General features: G+C 34.8%; 1 protein-coding gene across 3 annotated transcripts in view; it reads right to left on the bottom strand.

The window, feature by feature from the left end:
- TSGA10 (testis specific 10) overlaps window positions 1–17,820 on the bottom strand; it is a gene marked incomplete at its 3' end in the record, with an annotated part of 158,005 nt that overhangs the window by 67,631 nt on the left and 72,554 nt on the right. For all 3 annotated transcript variants that reach the window (XM_082746844.1, XM_082746843.1, XM_082746845.1), the window contains exon 15: window positions 15,028–15,213. In XM_082746844.1, coding sequence (XP_082602970.1) covers window positions 15,028–15,213 — 186 coding nt within the window. The remainder of the gene's footprint in view (window positions 1–15,027; window positions 15,214–17,820) is intronic.

Raw genomic sequence — 17,820 nt, 5'->3', positions numbered from 1 at the left:
ATTCCAGGGTCCTGGTATCAAGCCCTGCGTTGACCCTGGGGTCAATCTCTGCTCAGCAGAAAGCCTACTTCTTCCTCTCCCTCTGCCTGCTGTTCCCCTTGCTTGTGCTCACTCTCTCTATATCTCTCTCTGATAAATAAAATCTTAAAAGAAGAAAGAGAGAAAAATCAATCAACACAGTTGAAGACATAATGTGGAAGACATAAATGTGGAAGACATAACAAAATTAGCAAACAAGGACACTGAAATAGCTCTTATAAATGCACTCAATAGGCTCAAGGATTTAGAGGGAAAAATAATGAGGAAAAAATAGACTTCTTAAAGATGAAAATATAATCCACAAAGTAAAAATTTCACTAAATGGAATTAATAGCATATTATATATGTCAGAGGAAAAAAAAATCACTAGATTTGAAGACACAAAAATGGCAACAATACAAAATGAAGCAAAAAGAAAAAAAGACCAGAAGAAAAATGTAATGTTAATGATTTGTGGAACAATATCAAGTATCTAATGTACTTTGAATTGGAGTTCAAGGAAAATATGAGACAGAGAAAAAGTGAGAAGCCAAAAATATTTGAAGAAATAATGGCCAAGGGGCACCTGGGTGGCTCAGTGGGTTAAAGCTTCTGCCTTCGGCTCAGGTCATGATCTCAGGGTCCTGGGATTGAGCCCCACATCGGGCTCTCTGCTCAGCGGGGAGCCTGCTTCCCCCTTTCTCTCTGCCTGCCGCTCTGCCTACTTGGGATCTCTCTCTCTGTGTCAAATAAGTAAATAAAATCTTTTAAAAAAAAATAATGGCCAAATATTTTCTGAATTTAATGAAATAATGGAGTATTACAAACACAAGGAAAACAACATAATTTCAACTGTGCAAAGTGCTATTGCTAAAAACCAGTGATAAATAGAAAAAAATTAAAAATAGCCAGAGTAACTCAGGTCATGATCTCAGGGTCGTGAGATCAAGCCCTGTGTTGGGCTGGATCCGACTCAGTGTGGAATCTGCTTGAGATTCTTTCTACCCCCTTTTCCCTCTCCCTCTGCCTCTCCCCCTGCTAATGTGCTCTCTCTCTAAAATAATAAAATATTCAAACAATAAAAATAAAAATAGCCAGAGTAAACAAAAAGAAAGAAAAAAAAGGAACATTTTAGAGAACTAAAAATAAACTTGACTTCAGATTTCTCTCCAGAAACTACATAAGGCAGATAAGCAGAATATTAGGAAAAGAGAAAGAAAGGCAAACCAAGAAAGAGAGGCACTTAACTATAGAGAACTGAAGGTTACCAAAAAGGAGGTGGGGGAGATGTGTTAAATAGGTGATGGGGATTAAGGAGTGTACTTGATCAGCACCAGGTGTCATATAGAAGAATTGAATCTCTATATCAAATTGAATCTCTAAAACTAATATTACACAGTCTGTTAACTAACAGAAATTTAAATAAAAACTTTAAGAAAAAAGGAACAACAATGCTAAAATGCTAAAAAAATTTCTACCAACTTAGAATTCTCAATTCTCTATCCAGCAAATATCTTCTTTAGGAATGAAGGTGAAACAAACACTTTTTAATGCAAATAAGATCCGAGTTTAATGTCAACACACTGCAAGAAATGTTTAAAGGAAATTCTTCTAGCAAAAAGAAAATAATAATAGATGAAAACTTGGATCCAACCAAAGGAAGGAAAAACATAAAAAATAGTAAATATGTGGGTGAATTTTAAAAAGCCGTTCATTCATCACATATTTTAATCTCTTTAAAGTGAAATAATGAACTTAAAGTGAAAATAATAAAAACACTATGGAGTACACAATAGATGAAGAAGTAGGATAGGTGAAGAAGTAGGATAAATGATGGGAGGGAACAAATAGGGAAGAAATAAAAGTGTACTATGTAGTAATATGTTATTTGAAGACAAACTATGACAATCAAAAATGCATGGTATATACTCTTAGAGCAATAAATAAAACAAAAAATGATGTATAGTTTATACGAGCATAATAGAAATATAATAGAATATTTCAAGCTCCCTATAAATGAAGGCAGGCAAGATGATTCAGGAACAAAATACCTTGCAACACTCCCAGGCCATATCTGCATTGGCTCCAAAAACCTTGACAAGGTGCCCCAACTACGGAGCACCCAAGAACTCCCCAAATTGCACCCACTTCAGGTTGAGCCATCATATCATAAGGTCCTCTGTTTAGAGAGCTCTGGGTCTCCCTAAGACTTAAAGCCACTTCAGCTTCAGCTGTCCTGCCAGAGAGCCCTCTGTGTAGGGAACCCAGGACCTCTCAGGTTTCCACCCACCTCAGCTTCTGCTGTCCAACCAAGCTGCCCTCTGTGCAGAGAATCCAAGGACAGCCCTAACCCATGCCCACTTTAGCTCCATCCATTCCATCAGTCTCAGCACTGAGTGTCCCAGATCCCCTAGCCCATTCAGCCACAGCTCTAGCCAGCCAGAAAACTTTACTAGGCACATTCTACACAGAGAAAGATCACACACAAGAACATTGCATCAAGTTTATGAAAAGTAGCTGTTCTGCCTAATTCATAGAAACAAACACAGAAAGGCAAGGAAAATTAAGACAGAGGAATATGCTCCAGATAAAAGAAAGAGATAAAACCTTAAAAAAAAGAACAAAATGAAATGGGAGATAACCAATCCATCTGATAAAAAGATCAAAGTAATGATCGTAAACATACTCACTGGACTAGAGAGAAGACTGGATGAACTCAGTAAGAACTTCAGCAAAGAAACAGAAAATATAAAAAAGAACCAATTAGTGTTGAAAAATACAATAACCAAAATGAAAAAATACACTAGAAGGAATTAACAATAGACTGGAGGGCACAGAAGAATGAATCAGCAATGTGGAAGACAGGGTAATGGAAAGCACCCAACCAAAACAGAAAAAAAAATTAAAAATGAAGATGGGGTGCCTGGCTGGCTCAGTGGTTTAAACCTCTGCCTTCGGCTCAGTTCATGATCTCAGGGTCCTGGGATTGAGCCCCGCATTGGGCTCTCTGCTCAGCAGGCAGCCTGCTTCACCGCCCCCCCCCCCAACCTGCCTCTCTGCCTGCTTCTGATATCTGTCAAATAAATAAATAAAGTCTTTTTAAAAAAGGAAGATAGGTTAAAGGATCTCTTAGACAACATCAGGTGAACAAATAATCTCATTATAGGGATTGCAGAGGAAATGAGAGGAAGAAAAGGGTAGAAAGCTTTTTTAAAGAAATAATAGCTGAAAACTTCCCTAACTTTGGGAAGGAAATAGACATCCAAGTTCAGGAATCACAGAGAGTTCCAAACAACATGAACCCAAGGAGGTTCACATCACAACATAGTTAAAATGTCAAAGATAAAAGATAAAAAATTTTAAAACCATCAAGAGAGAACCAATTAGTTATATACAAGGCAAACCCCATGGCATTACCAGCTGATTTTTCAGCAGAAACTTTGCAGAAGAGAACAGAATGATATATTCAAAGTGACAAAAGGAAAAAAAAAAAAACCTACAACAAAGAACTCTCTACCCAGCAAGGTTATCATTCAGAATTGAAGGAGGGATAAAGAGTTTCTGAGACATACAAAAGTTAAAGTAGTTCATCATCACTAAGCCAGCCTTACAAGAAAAGTTAAAGGGACTTTGTTAAGTCGAAAAGGCCATAATTATGCCCACTCTCCTACTCTTGTTCAACATAGTATTAGAAGTCCTAGCAACAGCAATCAGACAACAAAGAGAAATAAAAGGTATTAGGGGTGCCTGGGTGGCTCAGTGGGTTAAAATGTATTCAAATTGGCAATGACGAAGTCAAACTCTCTCTCTTCACAGATGACATGATATTTTATATGGAAAACCCAAAAGACTCTACCCCCAAACTACTATAACTCATACAGCAATTCAGTAATGTGGCAGGATATAAAATCAATGTACAGGAATCAGTTGCTTTCTTATACACTAACAATTAAAATACAGAAAGGGAAACTAGAAAATCAATTGCATTTGCTATAGCACCAAGAACCATATGATACCTGGTAATAAACCTAACCAAAGAGGTAAAGTATCTATACTCAAGGAACTACAGAACACTCTTGAAAGAAATTGAAGAAGACACAAAAAGATGGAAGACCATTCCATGCTCATGGATCAGAAGAATACACATTGTTAAAATGTCTATACTGCCTAGAGCAATCTATACTTTCAATGCCATTCCAATCAAAATTCTACCAGCATTTTGGGGGAGCTAGAGGGGAGAAGGGGGAAATTGGAGGGGGAGACAAACTATGAGACAAACTATGAGAGACTGTGGACTCAGAAACAATCTGAGGGTTTTGGAGGGGAAGGGAGTGGGTGAACCTGGTGGTGGGTATTATGGAGGGCACGTATTGCATGGAGCACAGGGTGTGTTGCATAAACAATGGAATTCTGGAGCACTGAAAAGAAATTAAAAAAAATAAAGGTAAAAAAAGGCCATAACTATAAGAAAATTATGAAAGGAAAAAATTTCACGAGTAAAAGCAAATATACAGTAAGGTTAATAGATCAGTCACTTATAAAGCTAGCATGAAGGTTAAAAGGCAAAAGTAGTAAAATCAATTATATCTTAAAATATTATTTAAGGCAACTCACAAAATAAAAATATGTAAAACATGACAACAAATTCATAATATATGAATATGGAAAAAGGAGAGAGTAAAAATAAAGTTCTTTTAGAATGCATTAGAAGTTAAGTGACCATCAATTTAATACAGACTATTATATACTTACAGTGTTATATAGAACCTCATGGTAACCACAAACCAAAAACCTATAATAAATACACGAAAAAATAAAGAAAAGGAAAGATAAGCATAATACCAATCACAAGGAAAAGGAGCAAAAGAAGAAGAAACAGACAAGAACTACCAAACAACAAGAAAACAATGTATAAAATGGCAGTAAGTACATACCTATCAATAATTACTTTAAATGTAAATGGTCTGAGTGCTCCAATCAAAAGACAATATTAACAGTAATAACCTGGTTATTGAGGTTAATGAGGTACATACCTCATTAATCTGTAAGGCAGATAAACAAAATCTGACAATGATGAAATTGCAGACAAATCCCCATGAAACATATACAACGATCCACAACAAAATATTATAATTTAACAATTTCTTTAAAATGTTAGCAATCTAATCATTTATTTTAAAATTCTAGCAATATAAAAATTTACTTAAAAAGTAATATATCATGAACAACTGGTATTTATTCCAGGAATAGATTTTTTAAAATCAGTCAATGTAGTAACCATTTTAACTGGCAAAAAAAAATTTTAAAAAGGTATGACTATCTCAATAATTATAGAAAAGGTATTTGATGAAGTTCCATACCCATTCATGATAAGAAACTCTACATAAATTTATAAGAGGTCTTCAACCTGATCAAATATTTCTACAAGAACATATAGCTAATATCATATTCACAAAAGAAACACTGAATCCTTTCCTCATAAGATGACAAATCAGGCAAAGATGTCCACTCTCACCACTTTTATTCTTACCGACAGAAATAAAAAGCATTCAGATTGGGAAAGAAGTTAAACTGTATATGTGAAGGACATGATTGCTTATATAGAAAATCCTTTAAAAATCTACCAAAGATAACCCTACTAGAACTAAAAAAATTAAATTCAAGCAATACTACAGAATAAAAGACAACAAAATCCCCTCTATTTCTGTGCACAGGCTACCAAACACTGCAATACAAAATTAAAAAATGACATATCATTTATAGTGGTACTTTAAAGACCCATGAGATGATAGGATAATAACAAAATATATATAATATCTATTCACTGAAAAGTATAAAACATGTGGATATACTATATGTATGTACTGGAAGACTCAGTATCATTAAGATCTCCACTCTCCCCATATTGATCTGTATATTCAATACCAGGCTATCAAACTCCAAGTAGGTAGGGTTTTTTTCTATAGAAAACGACTCATTCTAAGATGTATATGAAAATGAAGAGGCCCCATAGCAGCCAACATTCTGAAAAAGAACACATTTGGAAGACTCATACTAACTAATTTCAAGACTTACTATAAAGTTACATGAAAAAAGATTCTATGATACTGGCTAAGAATGGACATTGTATATCCATGAGACAGAAGAGTTCATAAATAGATCTATACATATAGGATCATTTTGTTTTTGCTAAAAGTTCTAAAATAATTCAGTGGTGAAAGGACAGTTTTTGACAAATGGTGCTGGAAGACTTCAAAGCCATGTGATGAAAGAAAATAAACCTTGACTATTATCTTCCATCATACATAACTATTAATTCAAAATGTATCATAGACCAAAACATTAAAGTGTAAGATTTCAAGAAGAAAAATAAAAGAAAGCCTATGAATCTTGGTGTATGCAAAGATTCATTAGATAGGACACAGAATTATAAAGTATGGGGAAAAAATTGATAAACTGTGGACTTCATAAAAAATTCAAAACTTTTATCTTGGAACACTATATCAAAACCTAATGATGTATTACATGGTGACTAATATAACACAATAAAAATTTTAAAATAGTTAAACTTTTGCTAAAGATCTAAAATAAAAAGGCAAGCCAATGACAGGGAGAAAATATTTAAAAATACATGTATCTGACAAAGGAACATCTAGAGTGTTAAAAAAAAATTCTTACAACTTTGGTAACAAGAACCCCAATAAAAAGATTAGCAACAGATTTGAACAGATACTTCACAGAAGATATTTTCATGATCAATAAGAATGTGGATAGATGCTCAACACCATTAGTCAAAAAGGAAATGCAAACTAAAACTATAGTGTGATAGCTGTACACATCTATTACCAACACATGTGTTTTGAAAGGTGTAGAACCACTGGAACTCTAATTCAAGTCAAGTGGGAGTGTAAAGTGATATAATTTGGAAAATAGTTTGTCAGTCTCATACAAAATTAAGCACACTTATCATATGATCCAGCAAGATCACTGCTAGTTGTTTATCCAAGAAAAATAAAAACCTACGTACAAAGACTCACATGTGATGTTCATAGCAATTTTATTCATAATGGCCCAAAACTACAACTTGTTATGGACTAAATTTTGCCCCCTCAAAATGCATCTGTTGAAGGTCTAAGCACCCAATGTGAATGTATTTGGAGATAGGGCCTTTAAGAAGGTAATTAAGACTATGATGTCATAAGAATGGGGCCATCATGACTGGTAAACTTACAAGAAGAGAGAGTCATCACGGATGTACATGCACAAAAGAAAGGCACTGTAAGGACACAGTAATAAGGTGGCCATCTGCAGAGAAGTTGAGAAGCTTCAGAAGAAAGTTAAACTTCCAGCACCTTGATCTTGGACTTCCAGACTCCAGAAATAAGAGAATATAAATCTGTAATTTCTATTCTTTAAGCCACCCAATTTGTGATAGTTTGTTATGTCACACTGAGCAGACCAATGCACAAATTAAATGTCTGTCAAAAAGTGCATAAACAAATTGTGAGATAGCTCTACAATGGAATATTATACAACAATATGAATGAATAATGAAACTAACACACAACAACGTGCATGAACTTCAAAATCATTATGTTGAGAGAGCAAAGTCAAGATTCAAATAAATACTTACTACCTGATTTCATATATATAAAATTCTAGAGAGAGCAAATCAGTAATAGGGACAGGAAGCAAATCAGTAGTTGCCTAGGGACTAGGATGGATGGACTGCAAAATGGCTTGAAGGAAGATTAGGGAGGTAATGGGATGTTCTAGGACTTGATTATAGTGATTGTGAAAATGTATTAATTTGTCAAAAACCATCATATCACACTTTAAATTGCTTTTTATTGCATGTAAATTATAGTTCAATATAGTTTTTTAAACAATTTTACTTATTTATTTATTTGAGAGAAAGCAAGCTAGAGCCTGAGTGGTGGGGAGGCAGAGGGAGAGGGAGAAGCAGACTCCCTGCTGAGAAGGAAGTCCTGGGATCATGACCTGAGCTAAAGGCAGAAGCTTAACCAACTGAGCCACCCAGGCATCCCTACTTCAATACAGGTGATTAGAAATTAGATATCTAGGGGCACCTGGGTGGTTTAGTTGTTAAGCATCTGCCTTTGGGCTCATGTCATGATCCCAGGGTCCTGGGGTCAAGCCTCACAACTGACTCCCGACTCAGCAGGATCCTACTTTTCCCTCTCCCACTCCCCCTACTTCTTTCTCTCTCTCTCTCTTTCTGACAAAAAAATAAATAAATAAATAAAATCTTTTAAAAAAAGTTAGATATTCAGCAGTTTGTGAACAATAAACAAACCAGATAGCTTTATTAATATATAAAACACAATTTTAAGCAGAAAGTATTATTCAGGTAACTCGCTACACATTTACATTTTCATCATAAAGATATAAAATGCTGAACAAACAGAAGTCTTAAAAATACAGCAAAATCAGTTATCATTCAGAGAAAAATAGACAAATCCACAATTACAGGACAATCTTAACACATTTCTTTCAGTAACTGAAAGATAAAGAATACAAAAGTGTAAGGATTTGTAAGAAGTGAATGACACTATTAATAAGTAAGCACATGTATATATAAATCTATACAACATACATACATTCCCCCAAAATAAGTTCATACACATGCTTTTCAGGCTCATGCAGAGTATTACCAAATATTAATTGTGCACTCTACCACTAAGCAAATTTTAACAGATACCAAAGAATGAATATCATATAAGCCATTTTATTTCATCATAATGTAAAACAAAACTAGAAATCAAACAAAATAACCTCAATTCCCCTATACACTGAAAATTTAAAAAATAACTTCAGTGATCATAATTATTTTGAATGTAAATGGATTAAATGCTCCAATCAAAAGATATGGGATGTTGGAATGGATAAAATATCAAGACCCATCTATATGCTGCCTACAAGAGACTCATTTTAGACCTAAAGACATCTGCAGAGAAAATGTGAGGAAATGGGGAAATATTTATCATGCCAATGGATGTCAAAAGAAAGATGGAGTAGTTATACTTATCTTAGACAAACTAGACTTTAAAACAAAAAGTATAAAAAGAAACATAAGAGGCATTATGTAACCATATAGGGGACAATCCAACAAGAAAATATAATAACATAAATATTTATACACCCAACATGGAAGCAAAATATATAAAACAATAACAAACACAAAGGATTTAATTTTTAATAACATAATAATAGTAGGGACTTTAACACCTCATTTAAATCAATGGACAGATCATCTAAACAGAAAATAAACAAAGAAACAATGGCTTTGGATGACACAATGGACTACATGGACTTAATAGACATATTGAGAGCATTTCATTCTAAAGCAGCAGAATATACATTCTTTTCAAGTGCAAATGGAACACTCTCCAGAACAGATCATATATTAGGTCATAAAACAGGTCTCAACAAATACAAAAGATGAAAACCATACCATGCACCTTTTCTGACCAAAACACTATGAAACTAGATGTCAACTACAAGAAAAAATTTGGAAAAATCACATATACATAAATGTTAAACAATATGCTACTAAACAACTAATGGGTTAACCAGGAAATCAAAGAAAATTTAAAAATACATGCAAACAAATGAAAATGAAAACACAATACTCCAAAACCTTTGGGATGCAGCAAAAGCCGTCCTATGAGGGAAGTATATAGCAATACAGGCCTACTTCAAGAAGCAAGAAAAATCTCAGATACACAACCTAACGTTATACCGAAATGAGCTAGAAAAAGAACAACAAATGAAGCAAAGACAGTAGAAGGAAGGAAATAATAAAAATTTGAGCAAAAATAAATCATATAGAAAAAAATTTTAAAAACAATAGAACAGATTAATGTAATCAGGGGTCAGTTCTTTGAAAAAATTAATAAAATTGTAAAACTCTGGCCAGACTTATCACAAAGAAAAGATAAAGGACCCAAATGAATAAAATCACAAATGAGAGTGGAGAAATAACAATCAAGACTACAGAAATACAATTATAAGAAAATATAATGAAAAACTATATGCCAACAAATTGGACAACCTGGAAGAAACGGTAAATTCCTAGAAATATATAAACTACCAAAACTGAAACAGGAAAAAATAGAAAACTTGAACACACCAAAAAACAGCAAAGAAATTGGATCAGAAATTAAAAAAACTCCCAAGAAACACAAGTGCAGGGCCAGACGACTTCACAGGTGAATTCTACCAAACATTTAAAGAAGAGTTAATATCTGTTCTTCTCAAACTATTTCCCCCTACTCCCAAAAAAAAAGGAAAGGAAAAAAAAGAAACTTCCAAATTCATTCTGTGAGGCCAGCAGTACCCTAATACAAAGTCAGATAAAGACTCCACTAAAAAAGAGAAGTATAGGAGTGACAGGAGTGTGTGGTTCAGTCAGTGGAGTGAGAGACTCTTGTTCTCAGGGTCACGAATTCAAGTCCCACATAGCATAGAGATTACTAAAAAATAAATTAAAACTTTAATAAAAAGAGATAACTACAGGTCAATATCCCTGATGAGCCTGGATACAAAAATTCACAATAAAATACTGGCAAATACTGAATCCAATAACTTACTAAAAAAAAATCATTCACCATGATCAAGTCTGATTTACTCCTGGGTTGCAGGGAGGTTCAATATTTGTAAATCAATCAGTGTGTTATAGCACATTAATAATAAAAAGTATAAAAACCATATGATCACTTCAATAGATGTAGAAAAAGCATTTGACAAAGTACATCAACTCATGACAAAAAACCCTCAACAAAGTAGGTTTACACAGAACATACCTCAGCATAGTAAAAGCCATATACAAAAAAACAAAAATGAAAACAAAAACAGAAACAGAAAAAATCACAGCTAATATCCTCAATGGAGAAAATCTGAGAGCTTTTCCTCTATGGTCAGGAAAAAAGATAAGGATGTCCACTCATACCACTGTTATTTAACATAATACTGGAAGTACTAGCCACAGCAAACAACAATAAATAAAAGGCATCCAAATTGGTAAGGAAGAAGTCAAACTTTCACAATCTGCAGATGACATGATACTCTATATAAAAAACCTGAAAGACTCCATCAAAAAACTGCTAGATGGGAATTAAAGAGGGCACGTGATATGATGAGCAACGGATGCTATACTGAACTAATGAATCACTGAACACTATATCAAAAACTAATGCTGTACTATACCTTGGCTAATTGAATTTAAATTCAAAAAGGGGAAAAAAACCACTAGAACTGATACACAAATTCAGTAAGGTCACAGGACACAAATATCAACATACAGAAATCTGTTGTATTTCTATACCCAGACAAAGAAGCCACAGAAAGAAAAATGCACATTTTGGTGCATTTACAAATGCACCAAAACCTAGGAATAAACCTAACCAAAGAGGTGAAAGACCTGTACTCTGAAACTATGAAACACCAATGAAGGAAATTAAAGATGACAGAAAGAAATGGAAAGACATTCCATGCCCATATTAGAACAAATATTGTTAAAATGTCTATATTATCCAAAGTAATCTACACATTTAATGCAATCCCTATCAAAATACCACCAGCATTTTTCACAGAGCTAGAACAATCCCAAGTTTGTATGAAACCACAGAAGACCCTGAATAGCCAGAGGAATGTTGGAAAAGAAAACCAAAACTGGAGGCATCACAATTCCAGATTTCAAGTTATACTACAAAGCTGTAGTGATCAAAACAGGATGGTAATAGCACAAAAATAGGCAAATCAATAGAACAGAATAGAAAACCTAGAAATTAACCACAGCTATGTGGTCAATAAATACTCAAAAAAGCAGGAAAGAATATCCAATTTAAAAAGAGAGTCTCTTCAACAAATAGTGTTGGGAAAAGTGGACAGCAACATGCTAAAAAATGAAACCAAGACATTCTCTTACACCAAACATAAAGATAAATTCAAAATGGATTTAAGACCTTTTAAGACCTAAATATGAGACCTGAAACCATAAAAATCCTAGAGGAGAACACAGGCAGCAACTTCTCTGCCACATGCCATAGCAATTTTTTTCTAGATAGGTCTCAACGCAAGAGAAACAAAAGCAAAATATACTATTGGAATTTCATCAAAATAAAAGGCACAGCAAAGGAAACAATCACAAAACTAAAAGGGCAACCTTGGAATGGGAGAGGATACTTGCAAATGACATTAACAATAAAGGATTAGTATCCAAAATACATAAAGAACTTATAAAACTCAACACCTCCCAAATAAATAATCCAATTAAAAAGGAGCAGAAGACATGAATAGATATGTTTCCAAAGAAGACCCACAGACAGCCAACAGACACATGAATAGATGCTCAACATTACTCATCATCAGAGAAATACAAATCAAAATTACAATGAGATATCACCTTGAACCTATCAGAATGTCTAGAAACAACACAAGAAACAAGTGTAGGCAAAGATGTAGAGAAAGGGGAATGCAAGCTGGTAAAGCCACTCTGGAAAACAGTACAGAGTTTCCTCAAAAAGTTAAAAATAAAGCTACCCTAAGATCCAGTAATTGCACTACTAGGTATTTGCCCAAAGAATACAAAAATACTAATTCAAAGGGATACATACACTCCAATGTTTATAGCAGCCATTATCTACGATAGCCAAGTAATGGAAATAGCCCACATTTCCTCTGGCTGATGAATAGATAAAGATGTGGAACAGGTGTGCCTAGGTGGCTTAGTTGGTTAAGTGTCTGCCTTCAGCTCAGGTCATGATCTCAAGGACCAGGGAGGGAGCCCTGCTCTGGGCTCCCTGCTCAGTGGGGAGTCTGCTTCTCCCTCTGCCTCTCACCCACCCCCACTCATGCTTACACACACTCTCTCTCAAATAAATAAATAAAATTTTCAAAAACATTTCAGGGGAGAGGCGCCTGGGTGACTCGGATAGTTAAGCATCTGCCTTCAGCTCAGGTCATGATCCTGGGGTCCTGGGATCAAGTCCCACATTGGGCTCCCTAATTCTCCGGGAGCCTGCTTCTCCTTCTCCCTCTGCCTCTGCCTCTCTTCATTTCTCATGAATAAATAAATAAAATCTTTAAAATCTTTTTTTAAAAATGGGGGGAACATTAATCCCAGATATTAAGGCTTAACATAAAACTATAGAAGCTCCAAGGATTTATTGTTAGAAAACAGATAAAATGGCCAATGGGGCAGAACAAATGGAAACAAAGTAGACAAAGTAGACTTATAATTCAGTGAAGAAAGGATGGTGGATATCCATCCACAAAGACAAAAATCACATCTCTATTTCAAACCATATACACATCAATCTCAAATGGATTAAAGGTCTAAATGTGAAGGGCAAAATTTCACATACTTTAAGAATTTTAGAAAAACTTTTAAAATATAAGAAAATATCTTTCTGGTCTTGGGATAGTAAAGTATTTCTTAGAGAAGACATAAAAAAACCATATGGGAAAAGACTGATGATAATTCTGACAGAATCAGAATTTAAAGCTTCTGTTTATCTTGCAAGCACAGTGAAAAAACATGCCACAGAGAGAGGATAACCATGGTGTCTTTAAAAGGAATATTATCAAGAATATATAGGTAATTCCTACATATCAATATGAAAAAGATAAGTAACCCATTAGAAAATGGGCAAAAGTTTACAAAAATGCATTCAAGGGAGAATCAAGAGAAAATTTATAGTGGAGGTATTCTGAATGGCCAAGAAAGATGAAAAGATCCCCAATTTCTTTTTTTTTTATTAATTTTTTATTTTTTATAAACATATATTTTTATCCCCAGGGGTACAGGTCTGTGAATCACCAGGTTTACACACTTCACAGCACTCACCAAAGCACATACCCTCCCCAATGTCCATAATCCCACCCCCTTCACCCAACCCCCCTCGCCCCAGCAACCCTCAGTTTGTTTTGTGAGATTAAGAGTCACTTATGATTTGTCTCCCTCCCAATCCCATCTTGTTTCATTGATTCTTCTCCTACCCACTTAAGCCTATCATATGATCTCCCCAATTTCATTTTTAATCAAGGAAAAAGAAAACAGACTATATAGGAAAAAGAAAAAACAAGAATCTGAACACATCAAGTATTGATAACAATTCCATGATTTCTATTGAAAGGGTAAAACTTTGGGAGAGCACTTTGACAATATACAGAAGAGTTAAAACTGTCCATATCTTGGATCCAGATATTCCACTTCCAGGCATTAACCCAGAGAAATATACACCCAAGAAGAAATGTAAAAGAATGTATGCTGCAGCATTTTATTATAGAAAATGTGAAGACAATTAAATTTCCTTTAATATCAGAATGAATTTTAAAAATAAAATATTTATACAATGACTACAGATGCAACTGTTTGGATATATACTGTAGGTATCAAAATGGATAAATTTCTAAATATAATATGGAACAAAAAAGGCAAAATGCAAATGGATATCTAGAGTATCACTTAAAAACTTAAATCACACAAAACAACATTATACATAACGTATGGGTAATAAATATGCAGAAAAAGTATAAACACATACCAAAGAGTTACACAACTGATGAAAGTTATCCATGCCAACCATTAGGGAGAGAGGTGGTGAAAGGATAAATTGTTGTATGCATAATATTTTGTTTTGTTTTGTTTTTTTCACAAACAGAGAGTCTTGAAGAAACTTGGGAAAATGTTAGTATCCTTCAACTAGGGAGATGGGTAAATGTGTGCTATTTATATTACCTTTTTTTTAAACTTTCTTAGTATGTTTGAAATAATTCCTAATTTTTTAAAATGCCAGATTATTCCAGTTGTAGGGCAGGTAATAGACTAAAGCAGAACAAGAGTGGATATAGGAGAATAGTTAGTCTACAATTCACAGTATATTTAAATAATTTAAATGTTTATTTATATATTTATAGAATGTCAAACAAAACTCTTTTAACAATGATGCAGAATGTCCTACAAGTATATTTTCCCAAACTTACCTGCTCAACCTCTCTGTTGAGAGAATCTACTTTTTCTTTTAATCTGTTACCCTCTGCCTCAGCGGTGATAAGTTCTAATTTGAGAGTATTGTTATCTGCTTCTGCTTGACGGGCCTTATTTTCCCAGTTTTCAGCATCTTCATTGGCTTTTCGGAGTTGGTCCATCATTTGCCGGTTCTCAGATTCCTAAAAAAGCAAATCTTAGGTATTACTTCAAAAGATGTAAAATGGTCAACATATGAGCAAATCAAACATTATTTGCCAGGTCATTGGAAATTTATTTGCTACAGTATGATTTATAACATAACCTCAAGGAATCCTATCCATACTCAATTTAGAATGTCAGACATCTTGTAATTAAGAAAAGGAAGTGGTACCAGGATCTGTCCTGGCTCCTGAGTCACACTCATCCAACTAGTAAAGTTAAGCTGTTTACTCTTATCTTTAGAACCTGGGTGAATATGTTCTTTATTTATATTTATTTGCTTTTGTTCAAACAAAATCCTTCATTGCCTCCTTTTCCTATATATCTGTTTACTTACTACTTGTTGGTCTGATTTTTGAGTCTCTGCCTTTTGTATCTGTGTATTCCCTTGTTCTTGACTGCTTTTCTAGGCTGTACTGGTCACAGAACTTCTGACTGTTTACATATCTCAGGCATCAGCTTCTGATATTTTTGTTGGTTTGGCACATATCCTGTCAACGCCTGGCATTCATTCATTACCCCAACCTCAATTTTCTCCATCATGGACTAAATTCTATGATTCACTTTTATTCACCACCCTATTAATTTGCCCCAAATTACTAAGAAGTAAAATACCAAACCTATGCCAATAAACACTGTTCATAAATATACAGTCACAGTGGTCATTTGATATAGAACCACATTTTTAAAACTTTAAAATGTCTATCATGACAGACTGACTACAGTGGAATCTTATTTCTCTCTCTCTTTTTTAAGATTTTATTTATTTGAGAGAGAGAGAGAGGAGTGTGTGTGTGTGTGTGTGTGTGTGTGTGAGGGGAGGGGGCAGAGGGAAAGGGAAAGACAGAATTTCAAGCCTGACTCAGGGTTTGATCTCAGAACCCTGAGCTCATGACCTGAGGAGAAACCAAGAGTTGGTCATCTAACCAAATTGAGCCACTGGAGTGCCCCCAGGGCATCTTATTTCGTTCTTTCTTTTTTTTTTTTTTTAAGATTTTATTTATTTATCAGAGAGAGAGAGAGAGAGAGAGTGAGCACAGGCAGACAGAATGGCAGGCAGAGGCAGAGGGAGAAGCAGGCTCCCTGATGAGCAAGGAGCCCGATGTGGGACTCGATCCCAGGACGCTGGGATCATCACCTGAGCCGAAGGCAGCTGCTTAACCAACTGAACCACCCAGGCATCCCGGGCATCTTATTTCTAAAGGAAAACAATCAGCTCCACAAATGACATACTATATTGAGTAATCATTATGAGGATAGTTTTAAAAACATATTTTAGTATTACAGTTTGGTCAACTCCTTCTTAAAATGTCATTTATAATTTTGGTAATTAATTAAAAAGGAACTACGTCTCTTTCTCTCCTAACCTGTTAATAAACACTGAATATCTCTATCAGAACTATAAAGTGACCAAATTGTAATAAGCAATGTCTCACTGTAGTAAGGCTTTCAAGTCAGATTTAAGTTTTTACCAATATGATTAATCACAAGCCTGGTTGAAATTCAGTTAATATCTCCACCTTGTGGTTTGGTTACCTATAGCTAATGCAAAAGATCTTTGCCAATTCTGTTAGTAAATAAGTTAACATACTATATTACTGCATTGGCTTTCAAGATTCAGATATTCTGAAGGTCCCACTAAAAATCTGATGTGTTTTCCATCATTCTACTAAAAATAACAGTTGTGTACATAGTGCGTACCTCGGAGGTACAGAGTACAGTATACATAAACTAAATGTTATCCCTATTAATCTCCACCCTCTTTAACTTTCTGTAGTACTCACTATCTCTTAACACTGCCTTATTGCTTTACACTATTAGGTGAGGATGTCCAGTCTCCCCACTAACATCTGAATTCCTTGAAGATAGAAACCATTTTTTAAACACTACATTTAGTTTTCTGACTAAAATATATGAACCATCCTTTTTATTAAATGTAGTTTTGTGATTCCCAGGTCACATGGTTCAAAGTTTAAGTTTAAGCGGTAAAAATGATTGGTATTAAATGTCTCTTCTGGCCACCAAATACCGACTGCACCTCACTCTGGGCAACCAGAGACCCCATTTTCTCTTTTTTGTACCCACTCAAAGCAGCCAGAGCAGTGGGGGGCCCAAGACAGGCAACATTTTAAAGAAAGTGAAACTATTCCTTGGTATTCTCCAATTCCCTCTTTCAGGATCTGTTTACCACTTTCTGGGGCTATCCCCATCCCTGTACCTCTCAGCTCCCTCTGATCTAAAACTGGGCTCATTGCAATACTCCCCCACAGCAAAGCTGGGTTGTCTCAGCTGGAATTCTTTGTGCTACCTGACTGAATTATGGATATAGCCCCTGCTAAATGATCTCTCTCTTTGTGATTTTGTTACCCTTCTCATTTATTCTTGCCAACATTGCCAGAACTATCTCTCTAAAACGCCAATTCTTCAAATAACTTTTGTGCTCATGTTGCAACAAAAGGTTCCTAAAAACAAGAGTTCAAACAAGTGCTTCTCCCCCTGCATTATCACCCACTTACACACTCCCCTTGAGCTATAGAACTCACTTTTCCCGCCTTACACCGTTGCTCTTGTTGTTCCCACTGATTGGG

Source organism: Mustela nivalis (assembly GCF_964662115.1).
Source record: "Mustela nivalis genome assembly, chromosome: 8".
NCBI lineage: Eukaryota > Metazoa > Chordata > Mammalia > Carnivora > Mustelidae > Mustela > Mustela nivalis.
The sequence above is the reverse complement of the archived record's forward strand: the minus strand, read 5'-3'. Positions and strand labels throughout refer to the sequence as shown.